Genomic DNA, 26,655 nt, shown 5'->3' with positions numbered 1-26,655 from the left:
TGGGCAGCTACTTTGTTCTTTCCTGTTGATGAGAGTAAGGGAGATAAGTTTGTCCGCTTCAAAAATGCAGACATTTTGCAAGAACTATTATTTTTATGTGCCTTTAACCTGTAATCAAATCATGATGGGAAAAAAACATCGACTTCACACAGACAGATGAGACGGATACATATTTCCCTTTGAGGAGTCTTTGAGAAGTAGCCTGTTCAGAACCCCTGAACAGTGAGCTAAGTGTGCACTAAAACGACAGTGTGAGGTTAGCATCTCTCTTGCTAGGGCGCTGGTTATGTATGATGCATCGTCATCGTTACTCCAGCCAGGCTCAGGGCAGAGATAGAGACAAGGGTCGGTTCAGGGCAGACAGGGCCTCCCATGGAGAAGCCCCTCTGACCTGCTACCAGGACAGCCAGGACAGACCACCTGTCGCAGTGCCAACTGCTGAGGAAGAGGAAACAGGGAACTAAAGCTAGTCTGAGTGAGAATGACGCATTTTACTCACATTACTCATATAAACAGTAAAGATGGCGCCGACCGAGATGGCCGCCTCGCTTCGCGTTCCTTGGAAAATATGCAGTATTTTGTTTTTTTATGTGTTATTTCTTACATCGGTACCCCAGGTAATCTTAGGTTTCATTACATACAGTCGGGAGGAACTACTGAATATACGATTAACGTCAACTCACCATCGTTATAACCAGGAATATGACTTTCCCGAAACGGATCCAGTGTTTTGCCTTCCACCCAATACAATAGATCTGATCCCAGCCGGGGACCCTATGCGACACCGTAAAAGGGGCAAACGTAGCGGTCTCTTGGTCAGGCTTCGGAGACGGGCACATCGCGCTCCACTCCCTAGCATACTACTCGCCAATGTCCAGTCTCTTGACAATAAGGTTGATGAAATCCGAGCACGGGTAGCATTCCAGAGAGACATCAGGGATTGCAACGTGCTCTGCTTCACGGAAACATGGCTAACTCAAGAGACGCTAACGGAGTCGGTGCAGCCAGCTGGTTTCTTCATGCATCGCGCCGACAGAAACAAACATCTTTCTGGTAAGAAGAGGGGCGGGGGGGTATGCCTTATGATTAACGAGACGTGGTGTGATCATCATAACAACACACAGGAACTCAAGTCATTCTGTTCACCTGATCTAGAACTCCTCACAATCAAATGTCGACCGCATTATCTACCAAGGGAATTCTCTTCGATCATAATCACAGCCGTATATATTCCCCCCCAAGCAGACACATCGATGGCCCTGAACGAACTTTATCTGACTCTTTGTAAACTGGAAACCACACACCCTGAGGCTGCATTCATCGTAGCTGGGGATTTTAACAAGGCTAATCTAAAAACAAAACTCCCTAAATTCTATCAGCATATCGATTGTGCTACCAGGGCTGGAAAAACCCTAGATCATTGTTATACTAATTTCCGCGACGCATATAAGGCCCTCCCCCGCCCCCCTTTCGGAAAAGCTGACCACGACTCCATTTTGTTGATTCCAGCCTACAAACAGAAACTAAAACAACAAGCTCCCGCGCTCAGGTCTGTTCAACGCTGGTCCGACCAATCTGATTCCACGCTTCAAGACTGCTTCGATCACGCGGATTGGAATATGTTCCGCATTGCGTCCAACAACAATATTGACGAATATGCTGATTCGGTGAGCGAGTTCATTAGGAAGTGCATTGACGATGTCGTACCCACAGCAACGATTAAAACATTCCCAAACCAGAAACCGTGGATTGACGGCAGCATTCGCGTGAAACTGAAAGCGCGAACCACTGCTTTTAACCAGGGCAAGGTGACCGGAAGCATGACCGAATACAAACAGTGTAGCTATTCTCTCCGCAAGGCAATCAAACTTGTTAAGTCCCAGTACAGAGACAAAATCGAGTCGCAATTCAACAGCTCAGACACAAGAGGTATGTGGCAGGGTCTACAGTCAATCACGGATTACAAAAAGAAAACCAGCCCCGTCGCGGACCAGGATGTCTTGCTCCCAGACAGGCTAAACAACTTTTTTGCCCGCTTTGAGGACAATACAGTGCCACTGACACGGCCCCCTACCAAAACCTGCGGGCTCTCCTTCACTGCAGCCGAGGTGAGTAAAACATTTAAACGTGTTAACCCTCGCAAGGCTGCAGGCCCAGACGGCATTCCCAGCCGCGTCCTCAGAGCATGCGCAGACCAGCTGGCTGGTGTGTTTACGGACATATTCAATCAATCCTTATCCCAGTCTGCTGTTCCCACATGCTTCAAGAGGGCCACCATTGTTCCTGTTCCCAAGAAAGCTAAGGTAACTGAGCTAAACGACTACCGCCCCGTAGCACTCACTTCCGTCATCATGAAGTGCTTTGAGAGACTAGTCAAGGACCATATCACCTCCACCCTACCGGACACCCTAGACCCACTCCAATTTGCTTACCGACCCAATAGGTCCACAGACGACGCAATCGCAACCACACTGCACACTGCCCTAACCCATCTGGACAAGAGGAATACCCATGTGAGAATGCTGTTCATCGATTACAGCTCAGCATTTAACACCATAGTACCCTCCAAACTCGTCATCAAGCTCGAGACCCTGGGTCTCGACCCCGCCCTGTGCAACTGGGTCCTGGACTTCCTGACGGGCCGCCCCCAGGTGGTGAGGGTAGGTAACAACATCTCCACCCCGCTGATCCTCAACACTGGGGCCCCACAAGGGTGCGTTCTGAGCCCTCTCCTGTACTCCCTGTTCACCCACGACTGCGTGGCCATGCACGCCTCCAACTCAATCATCAAGTTTGCGGATGACACTACAGTGGTAGGCTTGATTACCAACAACGACGAGACGGCCTACAGGGAGGAGGTGAGGGCCCTCGGAGTGTGGTGTCAGGAAAATAACCTCACACTCAACGTCAACAAAACAAAGGAGATGATTGTGGACTTCAGGAAACAGCAGAGGGAGCACCCCCCTATCCACATCGACGGGTCAGTAGTGGAGAAGGTGGAAAGTTTTAAGTTCCTCGGTGTACACATCATGGACAAACTGAATTGGTCCACCCACACAGACAGCGTCGTGAAGAAGGCGCAGCAGCGCCTCTTCAACCTCAGGAGGCTGAAGAAATTCGGCTTGTCACAAAAAGCACTGACAAACTTCTACAGATGCACAATCGAGAGCATCCTGTCGGGCTGTATCACCGCCTGGTACGGCAACTGCTGCGCCCACAACCGTAAGGCTCTCCAGAGGGTAGTGAGGTCTGCAGAACGCATCACCGGGGGCATACTACCTGCCCTCCAGGACACCTACACCACCCGATGTCACAGGAAGGCCATAAAGATCATCAAGGACAACAACCACCCAAGCCACTGCCTGTTCACCCCGCTATCATCCAGAAGGCGAGGTCAGTACAGGTGCATCAAAGCTGGGACCGAGAGACTGAAAAACAGCTTCTATCTCAAGGCCATCAGACTGTTAAACAGCCACCACTAACATTTAGCGGCCGCTGCCAACATACTGACTCAACTCCAGCCACTTTAAAAATGGGAATTGATGGAAATTATGTAAAAATGTACCACTAGCCACTTTAAACAATGCCACTTAATATAATGTTTACATACCCTACATTACCCATCTCATATGTATATACTGTACTCTATATCATCTACTGCATCTTGCCATCTTTATGTAATACATGTACCACTAGCCACTTTAAACTATGTCACTTTATGTTTGCGTACCCTACAGTACTCATCTCATATGTATATACCGTACTCTATACCATCTACTGCATCTTGCCTATGCCGTTCTGTACCACCACTCATTCATATATCTTTATGTACATATTCTTTATCCCTTTACACTTGTGTGTGTATAAGGTAGTAGTTGTGGAATTGTTAGGTTAGATTACTTGTTGGTTATTACTGCATTGTCGGAACTAGAAGCACAAGCATTTTGCTACACTCGCATTAACATCTGCTAACCATGTGTATGTGACTAATAAAATTTGATTTGATTTGATAAACTGTAGCTGTGTTAACACTTGTCTGAACAATAGTGCCGAGGGTTATAGATGTTCAGGAACTAGTGAGTAAGAGCTACTTATAACAGTAGTAGAATAGGGGTTCATCCTACAGGAGTATGGTAATGGTAGACTACTGACAGATGATTAAGGTGGTGACGAGTGTAAGACTTACCTGGACGGCACAGCCAAGCAACAGCAACAAAAGCTTCCTCATCTCCTCCAGACCTTGCTCTGCAGACACAAAGAGATCGTCAATTAGCGTTTTACTACCATTGATAACCATTTACTAGCATTGATTTGATTACACTTTTTATATTCAACTGTAGCTGTTAAACTTCCCAGTGATTTGCCCCTAGTTTCAAATCCATTTCATAATCAAATCCCATGAACTTTCGCAAAAGGCTAAAAAGATAACTGCCCCCGGTCTCACAGATAGGATGCGTACTACAGCTATGAGATGAGCCATTCAGGTAACCCTATTACACACATGTAAAACTGGTAATGCTTGCTGTCCCCAACCAAAAAGACTGTACTGTATTTTGCAGCAATCCAATCCGCTAGGTATCATATGAGGCCAAGCCACACATAGATGAAATGAGAAAACAGCTGTCAGGAAGCTCATCAAGGCTGAGGTAATAATCTGTAGGATTATACTGTAAAATAATGAGCCAGGTGGTTTCTTTCTCTCTCTGTGTGTTTGTGTGTGTTAAGCCAGCTCATCAGCCCCAGGGGTAGAGAGCGGAGCTGGGCCATAAAGACAGATTACTAACAACAGGCTTAGACAACCAGGCATGTTTATTCAGAAAAAGGGCCACACAGCAATTATACCTACTGTAAATCTCCACCAGTAGATAAAACATCTTTACGGACAGCCATAATATCAATGGCAAGATTTTTTTGTAAGTGTATGCTATGGTGCATCCGTCTTCTCCATGTGGGTGCAGATGTTGGGTGTCTAGTGACAGCAGAGGTAGTGAGTTTAGAAGGTTATTGGGTGTAGCCTATACAATGGAATATATGCTTCCAAGAGGCGGTGATAAATGTACTGCTTATAGTGCTAAGTCCACTAATGATAAAAGCCATGATAAACATTACTCACTAGCAACACTTCAGCTGAGCTATATCTTATATAAAAATATATTATTATTATATATCTGTAACGAATCAACAACTGATCGTGACACAACAGTTTCACCGATCCTAATGGCATCCTCTTTGAAGACAAGATTTCTCTCATTCCATGTAGATTTCTTACAGATGTACACACATGACATCTAGAGGATCACACATAAATCTCAGCTAAACTAACAGGATGTTTTTGGCCCAGACTGGAGCACCATTAGTAATAAAAAGAACTGTAACTGGCCTATATTTGCAACCTCCTCGGTCCTGAACAGGAACAGCCTCAGAATATCAATTGAGAGAAGTAGGTCTGTTATGAGAGCCGTGTAACTACAATCACAGAAAGAGGGAAAACATGTAAACATGTGTGAACTTCCATTTTAAGTGTTAAGGTCGCAGTGAGGAACTCAAATAATATTCTGATAGCTAGGATAAGGGTGGAACAGACGACGATTAGATGGTTTTAAGGCCCATGCTCACAATACGTTATCAAAGCTAATCAATATCTATAAGGGAAATAGAGAGTAGCCGTTCTAGATTTCTATTCGAAGTACAGAATGCCAGCAGTAACAAATGCCTTCTAAATGCTGTTTCCTCTAACTGAAAGCCTGTATAGTGATTTGGAAAGGCAAATCTTCTTGAGCACTAAAGATAAGGAGCAGGCAGGCACTGGATGAATAATTTAAAGAGGCTGACTGAACCAAGCATGTCTGAAGAGATAGCGAGAGTGAGAGTGAGCGAGCGAGCGAGCGATGGGGAGAGCGAGAAAGAGAAAGATGTGGCGAGAGAATGAGAGAGAAATAAAGATGAGAGAAGGGGCAAGAAGAGAAGAGGAGGTTTAAAGTAGATGATGTTCCCTTGAGCAGCCCTGGCTCAGCAGAGGGTTGGCTCCCCAGGCTTTGTTATCATAGTGCTGTATGTGCATAGTGTGGTTCCTTCCCTCCTCCTTCCCTCCATCACTACACTCACTTGTTCCTGGCAGGAAACTCACAGGGGCGCACGGACAGTGACGAACCCTTCAGAGTTGCATTCCTTCCTGCCCAGCTATTGTTCACAGGAATCTGGTGATGGGGGTTCTTCCGGGGAGCAGGGACCCAAGGCCTCGGAGTGACACTGGACCACACATGTTTCCTCTGGTGGAAGACTGTACAAGTCTACTGCGGCCCTGGCCTCTCTGTCATTTCATATCATCATAATAGTCATTTTCATCACAATGACAATATCTATTTTGTCAATGCCAATTGGCCCAATCACTGTTATTCACTATATCTATAATGTGGGTCAGTATATCTACAGTATAGTGTGGGTCAGTATATCTACAGTATAATGTGGGTCAGTATATCTACAGTATAATGTGGGTCAGTATATCTACAGTATAATGTGGGTCAGTATATCTACAGTATAATATGGGTCAGTATATCTACAGTATAATGTGGGTCAGTATATCTACAGTATAATGTGGGTCAGTATATTTACAGTATAATATTAGTCAGTATATCTACAGTATAATGTGGGTCAGTATATCTACAGTATAATGTGAGTCAGTATATCTACAGTATAATGTGAGTCAGTATATCTACAGTATAATGTGAGTCAGTATATCTACAGTATAATATGGGTCAGTATATCTACAGTATAATGTGAGTCAGTATATCTACAGTATAATATGGGTCAGTATATCTACAGTATAATGTGGGTCAGTATATCTACAGTATAATGGGGGTCAGTATATCTACAGTATAATATGGGTCAGTATATCTACAGTATAATGTGAGTCAGTATATCTACAGTATAATGTGGGTCAGTATATCTACAGTATAATATGGGTCAGTATATCTACAGTATAATGTGGGTCAGTATATCTACAGTATAATGTGGGCCAGTATATCTACAGTATAATATGGGTCAGTATATCTACAGTATAATGTGGGTCAGTATATCTACAGTATAATATGGGTCAGTATATCTACAGTATAATGTGGGTCAGTATATCTACAGTATAATGTGGGTCAGTATATCTACAGTATAATATGGGTCAGTATATCTACAGTATAATGTGGGTCAGTATATCTACAGTATAATGTGGGCCAGTATATCTACAGTATAATATGGGTCAGTATATCTACAGTATAATGTGAGTCAGTATATCTACAGTATAATGTGGGTCAGTATATCTACAGTATAATGTGGGTCAGTATATCTACAGTATAATGTGGGTCAGTATATCTATGTGGGTATATATATCTATACATGGTTCCTCTGATAAGAAATACTTTTGCTAAATTTCACTTTTCACCACTGAAACTGATTTCATATTCACCTATTTCCCCTACTCTCACCACTCCCTCGGTCTTCTAACCGTCTTCAGGCTTCTAAATGTGACTGTAGGTTTCCTGACTTTCCCACAACCCCACACAGTGTTGTTGGTGACCTTCAGTCTGGCCTGCCTCCACCTGCCATTGGAGAGCAGTTGTCTCCTTACAGTTGTTGTTCCTGAAAAGGGACACTTCTCTGGCATCTAAACGACCACACTAGAATGTTACAATGTCAGCAATACAAAGTAGGTACAAACTACTTTCTACAAGGCAGGAAACCGAGACTCATACCCTTTCTCTGAAATTAAGGCTTGATTGTTAAACCAAAGGAGAAGTAGGTTCACTATAAAGACAAACAATGCCTGACTGTAGTCTTCATTGAACAGGAGATTAGCCTACAGGGGCACATTGTGTTCTAGCTGGTCTAAGTGCTTCTCTTTAAAAGCAGGATCACACTGAATTGAAGGGATATTCAGTGTGGAAGACTGTGTCTGTGGCCAACAGACAGTCTGGGGTAGGGGGCACCCAAGGGGAGAGGGAACCAGATGAGAGAGTGGGTTTTGTAGTGTTTAGTAACAGAGTGGGTTAATAATCAGAGTCCAGGGTGGATTCTGGTTCCCATATAATGGGCCCATCCCCCACAGAGCCTTAATGACTTCATAATAAAAGCCACATGGGCAATCACTTTCAGATGGCTCCAGCTACTATTGCTGCTGCACACCGCTAGGGTCAAAGGTCACAGGAAAAATACTGGAATGCTGCATGTTGTGGTTCAGGACCGAGTTGGTCTGATAATATTTTGCACATAGGAGTATCAAATGACATGGCTGTGTTGTCTGGGTCTTGACTCTAGAGAAAGATACTAGCTATTTTTCACAGTAGCTCATTCAAGATTCAACAAACCAGCATAATGTGATTGGGAGTCCCATAGGGCGGCGCACAATTAGCCCAGCGTCGTCCAGTTTAGGGTTTGGCCGGGGTAGGCAGTCACTGTAAATAAGAATTTGTTCTTAACTGACTTGCCTCTCATTCAACGTCAACAAAACAAAGCAGATGATCGTGGACTTCAGGAAACAGCAGAGGGAGCACCCCCCTGTCCACATCGATGGGACAGCAGTGGAGAAGGTGGAAAGTTTGAAGTTCCTTTGCATACACCTCATGGACAAACTGAAATGGTCCACCCACACAGACAGTGTGGTGAAGAAGGCGCAACAACGCGTTTTCAACCTCAGGAGCCTGAAGAAATTTGGCTTGTCACTAGTGGTGTAATGGACCATAGTTGATCCGTACGTATCACCCCCCCACGGTTCGGCACGCACGTGGACCGCGCATCAATTGCAAAGTTTAACCATCATAGTGTGAAATACAGTTTTACTACTGCTGTTACTTTTGAAAGTAATAATTCCCTAAATCTCGATGCAGAGTTGCAGTGAAAAGATAAAGACAAGACAGATGTGTGCTGTGTTTTACTCTGAAGCCTGAAGGTTGATTTGATCTTTTTTTTTTTAAAGCAGTTGTGTGTACTATTCACGTGAACGGGGCATGTTGAATCCCAACGAATCAATCCTGGATGCTCGTGTTGCAAAAAGCAATGAAGAAAAAAGAGAGGTGACAGCCATGGCTGGCAGAGGAGCTGAAGAACTGGAAAAGCCTCCCGCTTCATTTAGCTTCTTATGGCTGCAGGGGCAGTATTGAGTAGCTTGGATGAAAGGTGCACAGAGGTGCGCAGAGTAAACGGCCTGCTCCTCAGTCATAGTTGCTAATATATGCATATTATTATTAGTATTGGATAGAAAACACTCTGAAGTTTCTAAAACTGTTTGAATTATGTCTGTGAGTATAACAGAACTCATATGGCAGGCAAAAACCTGAGAAGAAATCCAACCAGGAAGTGAGAAATCTGAGGTTGGTTGATTTTCAACTCATCGCCTATTGAAAACACTGTAGAATATGGATCTGTTTGCACTTCCTACGGCTTCCACTAGATGTCAACAGTCTGTAGAATGTTGAATGAAGCTTCTACTGTGATGTTGAGCCAGATGGGAGCTGTTTGAGTCAGTGGTCTGGCAGAGAGCCAGGTCCTGGTCACCCGCATTCCACATGATATCGACTTACGTTCCATTACTTCTATAGACACAAAGGAATTCTCCAGTTGGAACGTTATTGAATATTTATGATAACAACATCCTAAAGATTGATTCTATACTTAGTTTGACAAGTTTATTCGATCTGTAATATAACTTTTTGAAGTTTTCGTTCAACATTCGCCTGGACCTGCACGAGCGTTTGGATATGTGTACTAATGCGCTAACAAAAGTAGCTACTTGGACATAAATGATGTACATTACCGAACAAAACAAACATTTCGTGTGGAAGTGGGAGTCCTGGGAGTGCATTCCGACGAAGATCAGCAAAGGTAAGTGAAGATTTATTATGGTTTTTATGAGTTTTGTTGACTGCACAATTTGGAGGGTAACTGTATGGCTTACTTTTGTGGCTGAACGCTGTTCTCAGATTATTGAATATTGTACTTTTGCCGTAAAGATTTTTGAAATCTGACACAGCGGTTGCATTAAGAACAAGTGTATCTTTAATTCTATGTAAAACATGTATCTTTCATCAAAGTTTACGATGAGTATTTATGTTATTTGACATGGCTCTCTGCAATTTCTACAGATATTTTGGAGGCATTTCTGAACATGGCGCCAATGTAAACTGAGGTTTTTGGATATAAATATGAACTTAATCGAACAAAACATATATGTATTGTGTAACATGAAGTCCTATGAGTGTCATCTGATGAAGATCATCATAGGTTAGTGATTAATTTTATCTCTATTTCTGCTCTTTGTGACTCCTGTCTTTGTCTGGAAAAATAGCTGTGTTTTTCTGTGATTTTGCGGTGACCTAACATAATCGTTTGTGGTGCTTTCGCTGTAAAGTCTATTTGAAATCGAACACTTTGGTGAGATTAACAAGATTACCTTTAAAATGGTATAAGATACATGTATGTTTGTGGAATTTTAATTATGAGATTTCTGTTGTTTGAATTTGGTGCCCTGCACTTTCACTGGCTGTTGTCATATCATCCCGTTAACGGGATTTACATTTACATTTAAGTCATTTAGCAGATGCTCTTATCCAGAGCGACTTACAAACTGGAAAGTTCATACATATTCATCCTGGTCCCCCTGTGGGAATTGAACCCTGGTCCCCCCGTGGGAATTGAACCCACAACCCTGGCGTTGCAAGCGCCATGCTCCAACTGAGCCACACGGGACCACACGGGATTAAAGCCATAAGAAGTTTAAGTCTCATGTATGGGAGCATTTAGGCTTCCCTGTCAAATATGATGATGGAAGAAGGGTGGTGGACAACACCATTACGGTGTGAAGGCATTGTGCCACAAGAAAGCCGTATGATCATGGAAATACATGGAGCACGGCCACACATTTAAAGCGTCATCACCCTGGTGTGTCAGTGACGGGAGCCAACTCAGCCAAGAGACAACAACTTCTCACCGCGGCATCTAAACCCTTTGCTGCAGAATCAGACCGGGCTGAAGCCATCACCAAATCTATTGGGATGTTTATCACTGCAGACATGAGGCCGTACTCTGTTGTGGAAAACAAAGGGTTTAAACATATGGTGAAAGTGCTTGAGCCACGCAACGAAATCCTCTCGCGCCCCACTTCAGTATGGAGATCATGCCAGATCTTTATAAACAGTAAAATATCACAATTGTCGACGAATTATCCAAGTCACCCTCTGTTTCCCTCACCACATACCTCCTCCAGGGCAATGGAAAGCTACGTGACTGTGACTGCTCACTATACCACATATGGGTGGTCCTCCAGGGTAACAGAAAGCTACGTGACTGTGACTGCTCACTATACCACATACAGGTGGTCCTCCAGGGCAACGGAAAGCTACGTGACTGTGACTGCTCACTATACCACATATGGGTGGTCCTCCAGGGCAACGGAAAGCTACGTGACTGTGACTGCTCACTACACCACATACAGGTGGTCCTCCAGGGCAACAGAAAGCTACGTGACTGTGACTGCTCACTATACCACATATGGGTGGTCCTCCAGGGCAACGGAAAGCTACGTGACTGTGACTGCTCACTATACCACATATGGGTGGTCCTCCAGGGCAACGGAAAGCTACGTGACTGTGACTGCTCACTATACCACATATGGGTGGTCCTCCAGGGCAACGGAAAGCTACGTGACTGTGACTGCTCACTATACCACATATGGGTGGTCCTCCAGGGCAACGGAAAGCTACGTGACTGTGACTGCTCACTACACCACATACGGGTGGTCCTCCAGGGTAACAGAAAGCTACGTGTCTGACTTCTCACTACTCAATAGAGTAGTGGACCTCCTGGGTAACAGAAAGCTACGTGACTGTGACTGCTCACTACACCACAGAGGAGTGGACCTCCAGGGTAACAGAAAGCTACGTGACTGACTTCTCACTACACAACAGAGGAGTGGATCTCCAGGGTAACAGAAAGCTACGAGACTGTGACTGCTCACTACACCACAGAGGAGTGGACCTCCAGGGTAACAGAAAGCTACGTGACTGTGACTGCTCACTACACCACAGAGGAGTGGATCTCCAGGGTAACAGAAAGCTACGTGACTGTGACTGCTCACTACACCACAGAGGAGTGGACCTCCAGGGTAACAGAAAGCTACGAGACTGTGACTGCTCACTACACCACAGAGGAGTGTACCTCCAGGGTAACAGAAAGCTATGTGACTGTGACTGCTCCCTACACCACAGAGGAGCGGACCTCCAGGGTAACAGAAAGCTACGTGACTGTGACTGCTCACTACACCACAGAGGAGCGGACCTCCAGGGTAACAGAAAGCTACGAGACTGTGACTGCTCACTACACCACAGAGGAGTGGACCTCCAGGGTAACAGAAAGCTACGTGACTGTGACTGCTCACTACACCACAGAGGAGCGGACCTCCAGGGTAACAGAAAGCTACGAGACTGTGACTGCTCACTACACCACAGAGGAGCGGACCTCCAGGGTAACAGAAAGCTACGTGACTGTGACTGCTCACTACACCACAGAGGAGTGGACCTCCAGGGTAACAGAAAGCTACGTGACTGTGACTGCTCACTACACCACAGAGGAGTGGACCTCCAGGGTAACAGAAAGCTACGTGACTGTGACTGCTCACTACACCACAGAGGAGTGGACCTCCAGGGTAACAGAAAGCTACGTGACTGTGACTGCTCACTACACCACAGAGGAGTGTACCTCCAGGGTAACAGAAAGCTACGTGACTGTGACTGCTCCCTACACCACAGAGGAGCGGACCTCCAGGGTAACAGAAAGCTACGTGACTGTGACTGCTCACTACACCACAGAGGAGTGGACCTCCAGGGTAACAGAAAGCTACGTGACTGTGACTGCTCACTACACCACAGAGGAGTGGACCTCCAGGGTAACAGAAATCTATGTGACTGTGACTGCTCACTACACCACAGAGGAGTGGGAGTCCGGTGCTACAGACACGCCCCCTCTATGAGAGTCACACAGGCACAAATCCGGTGCAGGTACTGCTAGAAGCAGTAGCAGAGTGGAAGCTAGAGGCCCAATAGCAATATCCCAACCACCACAGATAATGCCAAGAACCAAGTAAATGCAGTGATAGAAGCTGGACTGGGGCCACAGATAGCTTGCTTTGCACATGTGATCAATTTAGCATCCCAAAGGGGAATCTCAGTGAACCAGATGGACCGCCTCCTTGGGAGGATCAGGACGGTAGTTTCCTGTTTCCACCGAAGCACAACAGCCGCTCATGTGCTTAAGACCAAGCAAGAGATGCTACAGCTACCAACCCACAAGCTCATACACCATGTCACAACAAGATGGAACTCCATTTATGACATGTTGGAGAGCTATCTTGAGCAGCAGACAGCTGTATACTCTGCACTGACAGACAAGACCCTGAAAAAACATAAAGACATCGTCACCTTGTCTGATGATGACGTGAAAGTGGCAGAGGAGGTCCTCCAGGGGCTCAAACCCCTCAAACCGGTTACAACCCTATTGAGCACTGAACCTGCACTGTCTGTGTCCATGATCCTACCTCTGAAAACAAGGATCCTACTATCAAAGGCCCCAAGTGAAGAAGACAGCACCATCACTAGAGATGTCAAGGCTGCCTTTAGAGAGGACCTGAACCCCAGATACCCCCCTAATGTACAGGACTACCTTCATAAATCTACTGCACTGGATCCAAGGTTCAAATCCCTGTCTGTTCATGTCCCTGTCTGTTCAAGTCCCTGTCTGTTCAAATCCCTGTCTGTTCAAGTCCCTGTCTGTTCAAGTCCCGGTCTCACCTAGACCCTGTCTCACCTAGACCCTGTCTCACCTAGACCCTGTCTCACCTAGACTCTGTCTCACCTAGACCCTGCCATACACCGAAGGACATACAGTGATCTCACCACTGAGATTGTGGCCACTGAAGAGGTAAAAAAATAAATAAGAGTGAATTACTTATATAATAATATACTGCAGTCTAATCTTAGTCTATGCTATTAGTGTAATAGCTGTCGCTTTCCTCATCCTCGGATGAGGTGAGGAGAGAAGGATCTTCTGACCAATATGCGGAGTTAGGGAAATATGCCATCTTTATTTATAACGAAAACTGATGACACGAAAACAAACACTTTAACAAACTACAAAATAAGAAAACGACGTACAACGGAACCTGAACATAAACTCACATCAACAAACGTAAACTCACGAACAGGAACGTACATCAAAACGAACGAACAGCCAAACAGCTCCAAAAGTGAATACATCGAACATAACGAAGACATCACAGGAGACAATCACCCACAAACAAACAGTGAGAATGCCCTACCTAAATATGACTCTTGATTAGAGGAAAATGCAAACCACCTGCCTCTAATCAAGAGCCATACCAGGCAAACCGAAACCAACATAGAAACAGATAACATAGACTGCCCACCCAAAACACATGCCCTGACCAAAAACACATAAAAACTAACATAAATAGGTCAGGACTGTTACAGTACCCCCCCCCCAAGGTGCGAACGCCGGGCGCACTAGCACAAAGTCCAGGGGAGGGTCCGGGTGGGCAGTTGACCACGGTGGTGGTTCCGGTTCAGGACGCTGTCCCCGCACCACCATAGTCACTCCCCTCTTCTTTCTACCCCTTCTACTGACCACCCTAACACTACCTTCCCCTAAATAAACAGCTAGCACCGGGACAAGGGGCAGCACCGGGACAAGGGGTAGCACCGGGACAAGGGGCAGCACCAGAACAAGGGGCAGCACCAGGATAAGGACCATCACTGGAATAAGGGGCAGCACCGGGACAAGGGGCAGCACCGGGACAAGGGGCAGCACCGGGACAAGGGGCAGCACCGGGACAAGGGGCAGCACCGGGACAAGGGGCAGCACCGGGACAAGGGGCAGCACCGGGACAAGGGGCAGCACCGGGACAAGGGGCAACACCGGGACAAGGGGCAGATCCCGGCTGAAGGACTCTGGCAGGTCCATGCAGGCTGACGGCTCTCGACGCTCATGGCAGACTGACGGCTCTCTACGCTCATGGCAGGCTGACGGCTCTCGACGCTCATGGCAGGCTGACGGCTCTCGACGCTCATGGCAGGCTGACGGCTCTCGACGCTCATGGCGCTCTGACGGCTCTGGCTGCTCATGGCTCTCTGACGGCTCTGGCTGCTCATGGCTCACTGACGGCTCTGGCTGCTCATGGCTCTTTGACGGCTCTGGCTGCTCATGGCTCTCTGACGGCTCTGGCTGCTCATGGCTCTCTGACGGCTCTGGCTGCTCATGGCTCTCTGACGGCTCTGGCTGCTCATGGCTCGCTGGCGGCTCTGGCAGATCCTGTCTGGTTGGCGGCTCTGGCAGATCCTGTCTGGTTGGCGGCTCTGGCAGATCCTGTCTGGTTGGCGGCTCTGGCAGATCCTGTCTGGTTGGCGGCTCTGGCAGATCCTGTCTGGTTGGCGGCTCTGGCAGATCCTGTCTGGCGGGCGGCTCTAGCGGCTCCTGTCTGGCTGACGGCTCTAGCGGCTCCTGTCTGGCGGATGGCTCTGTAGGCTCATGGCAGACGGGCGGCTTTGCAGGCTCATGGCAGACGGGCGGCTTTGCAGGCTCCTGGCAGACGGATGGCTCAGATGGCGCTGGGGAGACGGATGGCTCAGATGGCGCTGGGGAGACGGATGGCTCAGATGGCGCTGGGGAGACGGATGGCTCAGATGGCGCTGGGGAGACGGATGGCTCTGGCCGGATACGGCGCACTGTAGACCTGGTGCGTGGTGCCGGAACTGGAGGCACCGGGCTAATGATAAGCACCCTCCTACTAGTGCGTGGAGCAGGGACAGGGCACACTGAACTCTCAAAGCGTACTCTATACCTGGTGCGTGGTACCGGCACTGGTGGCACCTGGCTGAGGGCACGCACCTCAGGACTAGTACGGGGAGAAGTGACAGTGTGTACAGGACTTAGGAGACGCACAGGTGGCTTAGTGCGTGGGGCCGGAACTGGAGGCACTGAACTGGATACACGCACTATAGGGAGAGTGCGTGGAGGAGGAACAGGGCTCTGGAAATGCACTGGTAACCTAGTGCGTAATATAGGCACTGTAGGTACTAGGCTGGGGTGGGGAGGTGGCGCCGGAAATACCGGACCGTGCAGGCGTACTGGCTCTCTTGAGCATTGAGCCTGCCCAACCTTACCTGGTTGAATGCTCCCGGTCGCCCGCCCAGTACGGGGAGGTGGAATAACCCGCACCGGGCTGTGTAGGCGAACCGGGGAAACCCTGCGTAAGGCAGGTGCCATGTATGCCGGCCCGAGGAGACGCACTGGAGACCAGACGCGTTGAGCCGGCCTCATGACACCTGGCTCAATGCCCAATCTAGCCCTACCAGTGCGGGGAGGTGGAATAACCCGCACTGGGCTATGCACACGTACAGGAGACACCGTGCGCTCTACTGCGTAACACGGTGTCTGCCCGTACTCCCGCTCTCCACGGTTAGCCTGGGAAGTGGGCGCAGGTCTCCTACCTGCCCTTAGCCCACTACCCTTTAGCCCCCCCCCAAGAAATTTTTGGGAGTTACTCACGGGCTTTTCGGGCTTCCGTGCAAAACGAGTCCCCTCATAATTCCGGTTACGAGCTTGATTCTCCGGCTTCCATCCACGTCTCCTAGCTGCCTCCTCATACCAGCGCTCCTGGGCTGTGGCTGCCTCACTCTTCTCACGAGAGCAGCGATATTCTCCAGTTTGCGCCCAGTGTCCTCTACCAGACAGGATCTCCTCCCAAGTCCAGAAGTCCTTGTTGCTCCGTCGATTTCTCCCATACCGCTTGGTCTCTGTATTTTGGTGGGTGATTCTGTAATAGCTGTCGCTTTCCTCATCCTCGGATGAGGTGAGGAGAGAAGGATCTTCTGACCAATATGCGGAGTTAGGGAAATATGCCATCTTTATTTATAACGAAAACTGATGACACGAAAACAAACACTTTAACAAACTACAAAATAAGAAAACGACGTACAACGGAACCTGAACATAAACTCACATCAACAAACGTAAACTCACGAACAGGAACGTACATCAAAACGAACGAACAGCCAAACAGCTCCAAAAGTGAATACATCGAACATAACGAAGACATCACAGGAGACAATCACCCACAAACAAACAGTGAGAATGCCCTACCTAAATATGACTCTTGATTAGAGGAAAATGCAAACCACCTGCCTCTAATCAAGAGCCATACCAGGCAAACCGAAACCAACATAGAAACAGATAACATAGACTGCCCACCCAAAACACATGCCCTGACCAAAAACACATAAAAACTAACATAAATAGGTCAGGACTGTTACAATTAGAATCATCCATTTTTTATTTGTCATAACGGCTTTTATTAAATGTTATTGCCACAATTATAGTTCTATGAAAAATGAAAATAAATAATTTGTTAAATAGATCAAGTCATTTTTTCTGCAGGGTCAAGCCACAGAGCCGACAGGAGCAAACTCAGAGGCATCTCCTCCACAAAATAATTTGGCCATGAAGAAGTTTTTCGGGGAGACCTTTGTGAGCAATGACACAGGCAAAACGTTTGCCAACACCATCAAAGAGGAGGTGGCATCCTACAAGGCAGCAAGCGGCATTCCAGTGGATGGTGATCCACTGGTGGAAAAACAATGTGTGTAAATACCCTCACATTGCCACAATGGCAAGATGCTACCTGGCTGTGCCTGGCACTTCCATTCCTAGCAAGAGGGTGTTCTCCACGGCAGGGGACATAGTGACTGTAAAGAGGTCTACCCTCTCCCCAGACAATGTAGACAGCCTCATCTTTTAGAAAAGTAATGTGAAGTTATAAGCTCAGGTCTGTTTTTCCTTTCTTTCTGATGACGTGGACACGGGCTATTGTTTCATTCACTATTGTTCAAAGGAAGAAGGTATCATGCCTCATATTGCACTTTAATTTAACAATTGAGTATTGAATATTTTATTTTAAGATGTTATTTAAACATTGAAAAGTTCCTTGCTTTAAGTGTTCTTTAAGTAATACATGGAAAGCAAAGTTAAATTTGTCTCCCCTTTTTTTTTGCTGATCTGAAAAAATGATCTGATCCGTGACTCAAAACCGTGATCCGATAGGAGAGTTGGTGTGCTCCGTTGCACCACTACTTGTCTCCTAAAACCTTCAAACTTTTACAGATTGAGAGCATCCTGTCGGGCTGTATCACCGCCTGGTACGGCAACTGCTCCGCCCACAACCGTAAGGCTCTCCAGAGGGTAGTGAGGTCTCCACAACGCATCACCGGGGGCAAACTACCTGCCCTCCAGGACACCTACACCACCCGATGTCACAGGAAGGCCATAAAGATCATCAAGGACAACAACCACCCGAGCCACTGCCTGTTCACCCCATTATCATCCAGAAGGCGAGGTCAGTACAGGTGCATCAAATCTGCGAACGTGAGACTGAAAAACAGCTTCTATTTCAAGGCCATCAGACTGTTAAACAGCCGTCACTAACACAGATATTCTACTGCCTACATACAGACTCAAAATCACTGGCCACTTTAATAAATGGAACACTAGTCACTTTAAATAATGCCACTTTAATAATGTTTACATATCTTGCATTACTCATCTCATATGTAAATAATGTATTTTATACCATCTATTGCATCTTGCCTATGCCACTCCGTCATTGCTCATCCATATATTTTTATATGTAAATATTCTTATTCCATTCCTTCACTTAGATTTGTGTGTATTAGGTAGTTGTTGTGGAATTGCTAGATTACATGTTAGATATTGCTGCACTGTCAGAACTAGAAGCATTTCGCTACACTCACAATAACATCTGCTAACCATGTGTATGTGACCAATAAAATTTGATTTGAAATAAAACAAATAATGTGTTTCCTAAATCCAAATATTTTGACACAATACAATCATCAATGGCTTGTTTTATCTTGGTTTCACATGACTATCCAGTAACCCAATATCTTACCATGAAGAGAACAGAGCAATTCTAGCTGGTGGAAATGACATCTACACACAAGGACGAGGAAAACTGATTTCTAGATGAAGCAACAGACCTACGTGATGTTCAGTGCATAATAATGAAGTTCTAAAGGGTTCACATTATGTAGGAGTCTACGCTGTAGGAGTCTACGCTGTAGGAGTCTACACTATAGGAGTCTACGCTGTAGGAGTTTACGCTGTAGGAGTCTACGCTGTAGGAGTTTACGCTGTAGGAGTCTACGCTGTAGGAGTCTACACTATAGGAGTCTACGCTGTAGGAGTTTACGCTGTAGGAGTCTACGCTGTAGGAGTCTACACTGTAGGAGTCTACGCTGTAGGAGTCTACGCTGTAGGAGTCTACACTATAGGAGTCTACGCTGTAGGAGTCTACGCTGTAGGAGTCTACGCTGTAGGAGTCTACGCTGTAGGAGTCTACACTGTAGGAGTCTACACTGTAGGAGTCTACGCTGTAGGAGTCTACGCTGTAGGAGTCTACACTGTAGGAGTCTACACTGTAGGAGTCTACGCTGTAGGAGTCTACACTGTAGGAGTCTACACTGTATTCTAATACAGGACAGTAACATCCTCAGTGAGAAGATGGAAGGTTTCCCCACTGAACTCCCAGTGTAACAGTGTGTATTGTTGGCAGGTCAGTCAGATGAAGACGTACCACTGAGAGGGCTCCTGCCCAGCACCAGCACGTTGGGGAGGGGCATCATCACCAGCTGCTGGAGGGTCTCCTGGAGGAACACATCAAAAATACTTATTATTACAGTATGAGTTGTTATTACAGTTTGAGTTGGGTTAAATGCGGAAGACACATTTCAGTTGAATACATTCAGTTGTACAACTGACTAGGTATCCCCCTTTCCCTTTCAGTTATTACAGTATGAGTTGTTGCAATGTGACTTGTTATTACAGTATGAGTTATTACTACAGATGTTGACAGGATGTTATACATATTGTTTTCACTGACCATCAGAATGAGTAGTGATTGCATGAGAAGACGGAGACACCATCTTTAAAAGGATCAGTGCAGAACCATGCATGAATACGTTTCCCCTTCTCCCACAATGCGATAGCTAAGCCAGAGAGTTTCAGGGAAGCCGTTTACTCTGAAGCGACGGTACAGACAGAGGGATGCCCAGTGGGGATGTTATATAAAGAGTATCAATTTGTAAACCAATAGACAAAGCAAGGGTCTCATGTGGCATCGTTTGATGATGTTACCCGTCCTGTATGTGTGTGTGTTGAATGTGCGCTTGGCTGTCATGTGACAACAGTGACCATGGTCTTTGTGTAAGTTGTAAGTCTCAAATCCCCCTTTCACTACAAGGTTTTCATATGTCCATCATAAAAACAGGATGGCCATCAAAACACACACTTTAAAGCACAAGAAGACACATACAGAAACCAGGCACACACCACCACACCATCAGCAGAAACCTGCTTATCCCCTGTTCCTCCTAGTTCAGTACACCACCATGCTGCTGCTGGTACGCTGACAGACAGGCAGTCATGCTGACTGATTGATTCTCCAAGGTCTTCGTCTATTATGTCAAAAGCCAAGTACTCACTAAATGAGGGAGAACTGTCATTAAACAGCTTTAAATATTGATTCAGTAATTTAGAAGTCTGTTGGACTGGTATGAGACTAGTGGGCAGTGCTGGTTTGACCCACTGCTCTAGGGCCTGTCTCTAATCTCTAACAGACTGCCGGACTGACTGGCTGTTTGGAACAGAACCAAGGCCTTTGATAATGACCGCGCTTACTGTGTATGGATAGCAATTTAAGCCCGTGTTGGGCCTTGGGCCAAAGAACTCCAACCCAAAGTAACCATTAAATTATATGTGGGGCGGTGGCCTTACATCTGTCCAGCTCATATTACATCCGGAGAGCTTGGGTTGGTGCATCTGTGTCTAACGATTAAACTAACCCCGAGATACTGGACTAGGGCCTATATCAGAGAACACGCTCGAAATATGTTCAATGTTGAAATATTTCTCCAACTCCCTGTCATAACATTTAGAAACATACATCTAGTGAATCTTCATTTGAGTCCTCTTCTGAGATTTCTGTGGTCAAATTGAAAGAGTCGTTTTTCAAGTATAAAGGACATGAGGGCTACTATCTTCAATATTTAATGTACACTGAGGCAAACTCCACATCGACATTTTAAACAGGGTTACATGGGGCCTACGCACTCTTCTCCATGATGCAATGAAAAAGAGGCGTATTATTATTTAACATGAGATTTTGGAAAACCACATATTGATGTCATTACCTCATGGTGAAGGATAATAAACCCTTTCAGTTTGGGCTTTTTATTGCCAGAAGGTACACCATGTTTTTGTAACACATTGTTACCACTGGTGTCAAGGCAACAGAGGGGAAATAATTATGTCTACTGGTCATATCAGGCTGTTAATAAGCTTGTCTCTGTTCAGAGAGATGTACTGTTGTAGACCTTCATATGCCGTGTATGACATGACAGGAGGAAAAACAGACACGCGTGGACAAAAAACGGATGATGCCTGTCACACTAGCCCAGGGACAGGATGTCAGAATGTTCTCAAGGTCATTTGTTTCCTGGGGTTACACAAAGAGAATTTGACATGGTTGCCGTGGTTTTATGTGTCAGTCAGGATAAGAGCGTCAGTGTGGACTAGCTGCTGCTCTGCTGTGCTGGTGAAAGAAGGGAGGAGGATTATATGGCTAACCCCACAGGAAGGGAGTACCTTAACATTTGTCCATGCTTCCAGAATAGAATAGATTGAGTAGAATAGCATGTGATTTCTCATCATTAAATGCTATCCCACCTAAATGCATTTTGAAGTGAGAAGCACAGAACACCCATGTGGCTTAAGGTGCTGACTGCTGAGTCAGACCCCAAGACAGCAACTGTGGCCTTGGGTAGTTAGGAACCCACAGAGATACAAATACAAACACTCTTATTTCTTGACTACACACAACACCTGTCCCTTTTCTAGCTGCTGCCTCCCCCTCACTGACACACACACACACACACACACACACACACACACACACACACACACACACACACACACACACACACACACACACACACACACACACACACACACACACACACACACACACACACACACACACACACACACACACACACACACACACACCCCTGTCTCTCTCGGGAGGCACGTTTGCAGTACGAGCACATAGCACAGTCAGGCACTGCGTCAAAAGCCTGAGTAATCTTTACCCAGTCTACCCACAGCACATGCTCTCAATGTCACCCTCTCTCTATTTGGGTTAAGAATCTCCTATTTCATGGAGGGAAAACACAGGGAATGGAAAGCCTCAGATTCAAGATATAGGATATCAAGCGTATTCCTGTTTGATGGATCATGAAAATGTGAATTTCATGCACATCTCACAATCTTTAAATCTCCTGTCTGCTTGAAGTGGGGGGTTGAATTCTATGTAAAGGAGAAGGGGGAGGCGTGTACATATTGGCCAATGATAAACTCCATGATGTTTCATTATGGATGCTTGACTAGGCAAAACAAACAAACAGCCTAGAGCTAACTACTGAATCACAGAGCCTGAATCAATGCTAAAACCCGGGTTTGCATATTAAAATAAGTGTTTGTGTGTTAAAATATGGAGGTTGGATTAGCCCATGCTAACAGGAGCTTACAGCCCATCTCTCATGCATAAAACATAAAACAGTCAGGAATGGGAACCACACTGTGGGGTGTTATGTTGATCTGGTATAATGAGAATGGGGTGGCAGAAATACTGCAGTGCTTTGAAATGGAAAAGCATCCCTATCATCCAGAGTGGCACATTGCCTGGCAATATTCATGGTGAGAAAAGAGTCAATCTGTAAAACAGTTCAGCAGATGTGTCAGTGGAGAGAGAGAGGTGAATAGATTACACTTCCTGTTCACACGGTCTACTCCTGAATTATTGATCAGCTCCGAGTTCATTGCGCTTCAAAACTGGGTCACGTTACAATCAGAGGTCTGTTGCTGGAGTTTCAGTTCTCTAGTACCATGTTGCTCAAACCAAACCTTCATTCTCTAGTACCATGTTGCTCAAACCAAACCTTCATTCTCTAGTACCATGTTGCTCAGACCAAACCTTCATTCTCTAGTTCCATGTTGCTCAAACCAAACCTTCATTCTCTAGTACCATGTTGCTCAAACCAAACCTTCATTCTCTAGTACCATGTTGCTCAAACCAAACCTTCATTCTCTAGTACCATGTTGCTCAAACCAAGCCTTCATTCTCTAGTACCATGTTGCTCAAACCAAGCCTTCATTCTCTAGTACCATGTTGCTCAAACCAAACCTTCATTCTCTAGTATCATGTTGCTCAAACCAAACCTTCATTCTCTAGTACCATGTTGCTCAAACCAAACCTTCATTCTCTAGTACCATGTTGCTCAAACCAAACCTTCATTCTCTAGTACCATGTTGCTCAAACCAAGCCTTCATTCTCTAGTACCATGTTGCTCAAACCAAGCCTTCATTCTCTAGTACCATGTTGCTCAAACCAAGCCTTCATTCTCTAGTACCATGTTGCTCAAACCAAGCCTTCATTCTCTAGTACCATGTTGCTCAAACCAAACCTTCATTCTCTAGTACCATGTTGCTCAAACCAAGCCTTCATTCTCTAGTACCATGTTGCTCAAACCAAGCCTTCATTCTCTAGTACCATGTTGCTCAAACCAAGCCTTCATTCTCTAGTACCATGTTGCTCAAACCAAACCTTCATTCTCTAGTACCATGTTGCTCAAACCAAGCCTTCATTCTCTAGTACCATGTTGCTCAAACCAAGCCTTCATTCTCTAGTACCATGTTGCTCAAACCAAACCTTCATTCTCTAGTACCATGTTGCTCAAACCAAACCTTCATTCTCTAGTACCATGTTGCTCAAACCAAACCTTCATTCTCTAGTACCATGTTGCTCAAACCAAGCCTTCATTCTCTAGTACCATGTTGCTCAAACCAAGCCTTCATTCTCTAGTACCATGTTGCTCAAACCAAGCCTTCATTCTCTAGTACCATGTTGCTCAAACCAAGCCTTCATTCTCTAGTACCATGTTGCTCAAACCAAACCTTCATTCTCTAGTACCATGTTGCTCAAACCAAGCCTTCATTCTCTAGTACCATGTTGCTCAAACCAAGCCTTCATTCTCTAGTACCATGTTGCTCAAACCAAGCCTTCATTCTCTAGTACCATGTTGCTCAAACCAAACCTTCATTCTCTAGTACCATGTTGCTCAAACCAAGCCTTCATTCTCTAGTACCATGTTGCTCAAACCAAGCCTTCATTCTCTAGTACCATGTTGCTCAAACCAAACCTTCATTCTCTAGTACCATGTTGCTCAGACCAAACCTTCATTCTCTAGTACCATGTTGCTCAGACCAAGCCTTCATTCTCTAGTACCATGTTGCTCAGACCAAACCTTCATTCTCTAGTACCATGTTGCTCAAACCAAACCTTCATTCTCTAGTACCATGTTGCTCAGACCAAGCCTTCATTCTCTAGTACCATGTTGCTCAAACCAAACCTTCATTCTCTAGTACCATGTTGCTCAGACCAAGCCTTCATTCTCTAGTACCATGTTGCTCAGCTCAAACAGTGTTTTCACACAGTGCATCAAAACAGAACTCATTTATGCGATAACATGGTGTTAACAAAAGCAGTTGTGCAAAACATCCACAACCCTCATTATGCCAGAATGTGAATCCTCCTGACATGGAACCTACCTATACTGGAAAAAAATAATAAAATGCAACATGCGACAATTTCTAATTAAGCTTATTGTCCACATGGAACATTTCTGGGATCTTTTATTTCAGCTCATGAAACATGGGACCAACACTTTACATGTTGCCTTTATATCTTTGTTCAATGTACATTTACCTTTTAGTCACTTAGCAGATGCTTACATGAGCGATTTAAAGGAGCAATAAGGGTTTAGTGCCTTGCTCAAGGGCACAGACAGAGTTTTCACCTAGTCGGCTTGGAGATTAAAACCAGCAAACTTTTGGTTAGGCAAGGGGAAAGGGAATACCTAGTCAGTTGCAAAAACCAAAGCCGGTGTGGGGGGCTGCCTTAAATCGACGCCAACGTCATCGGCGCCCAGGGAGCAGTTGTTGTTGGGAGTTAATGCCTTGCTCAAGGGCAGAACAGCAGATGTTTTAACCTTAGCAGCTTCAGGATTCGAACCAGATACAGGTCCAAAGCTCCTAACTGCTAGGCTACCTGCCCCAACCCCCACACACTAAGTTACCTACATTTACATTTTACATTACAGTTAAGTCATTTAGCAGACGCTCTTATCCAGAGCGACTTACAAATTGGTGCATTACCCCAATGCTAGGTTACCTGCCCCAACACTCCCAATGCTAGGCTACCTGCCCCAACGCTAGGCTACCTGCCCCAAACCCCCCAATGCTAGGTTACTTGCCCTAACGCTAGGTTACCTGACCCAACCCCCACACACTAAGTTACCTACCCCAATGCTAGGTTACCTGCCCCAACACTCCCAATGCTAGGCTACCTGCCCCAACGCTAGGCAACCTGCCCCAACCCCCCCAACGCTAGGTTACCTGCCCCAAACCCCCCAATGCTAGGTAACCTGCCCCAACCCCCCCCAACATTAGGTTACCTGCCCCAACCCCCCCAATGCTAGGTTACCTGCCCCAAAGCTAGTTTACCTGCCCCAACCCCCCCAACACTAGGCTACCTGCCCCAACCCCCCAACGCAAGGCAACCTGCCCCATTCTCCCCAAGGCTAGGCTACCTGCCCCAACGCTAGGTTACCTGCCCCAACCCCCCCAATGCTAGGTTACCTGCCCCAAAGCTAGGTTATCTGCCCCAACCCCCCCAATGCTAGGTTACCTGCCCCAAAGCTAGGTTACCTGCCCCAACACCCCCAACGCTAGGTTACCTGCCCCAACCCCCCCAATGCTAGGTTATCTGGCCCAACTCCCCAACGCTAGGTTACCTGCCCCAACCCCCCCAACGCTAGGTTACCTGCCCCAACGCTAGGTTACCCGCCCCAACCCCCCCCCCCCCCCCCCCAACACTAGGTTACCGGCCCAAACCCCCCCAACGCTAGGCAACCTGACCAACGCTAGGTAACCTGCCCCAACCCCCCAGATGCTAGGCAACCTGCCCCAACCCCCCAAACGCTAGGCAACCTGCCCCAACACCCCCAACGCTAGGCAACCTGCCCCAACACCCCCAATGCTAGGCAACCTGCCCCAACACCCCCAACGCTAGGCAACCTGCCCCAACCCCCCCAACGCCAGGCAACCTGCCCCAACCCCCCCAACGCTAGGCAACCTGCCCCAACACCCCCAACGCTAGGCAACCTGCCCCAACCCCCCAACGCTAGGCTACCTGCCCCAACCCCCACACGCTAGGTTACCTGCCCCAACCCCCACACACTAGGTTACCTGCCCCAACACCCCCAACGCTAGATTACCTGCCCCAACTACCCCAATGCTAGGCAACCTGAAAAAACGCTAGGCAACCTGCCCCAAAACCCCCAACGCTAGGCAACCTGCCGCAACCTCCCCAACGCTAGGCAACCTGCCCCAACCCCCCCAACGCTAGGTTACCTG

General features: G+C 46.5%; 1 protein-coding gene across 5 annotated transcripts in view; it reads right to left on the bottom strand.

Annotated features, from left to right (window-relative positions):
- Positions 1 to 26,655, bottom strand: part of LOC129836453 (girdin-like) — a 95,734-nt gene that overhangs the window by 37,763 nt on the left and 31,316 nt on the right. For all 5 annotated transcript variants that reach the window (XM_055902637.1, XM_055902638.1, XM_055902640.1 and 2 more), the window contains exons 4-5: positions 19,700 to 19,769; positions 4,187 to 4,245 (exon numbers count right to left, since the gene is read on the bottom strand). In XM_055902637.1, coding sequence (XP_055758612.1) covers positions 4,187 to 4,245; positions 19,700 to 19,769 — 129 coding nt within the window. The remainder of the gene's footprint in view (positions 1 to 4,186; positions 4,246 to 19,699; positions 19,770 to 26,655) is intronic.

This window comes from Salvelinus fontinalis, chromosome 37 (assembly GCF_029448725.1).
Source record: "Salvelinus fontinalis isolate EN_2023a chromosome 37, ASM2944872v1, whole genome shotgun sequence".
NCBI classification, from domain to species: Eukaryota; Metazoa; Chordata; class Actinopteri; order Salmoniformes; family Salmonidae; genus Salvelinus; species Salvelinus fontinalis.
The sequence above is the reverse complement of the archived record's forward strand: the minus strand, read 5'-3'. Positions and strand labels throughout refer to the sequence as shown.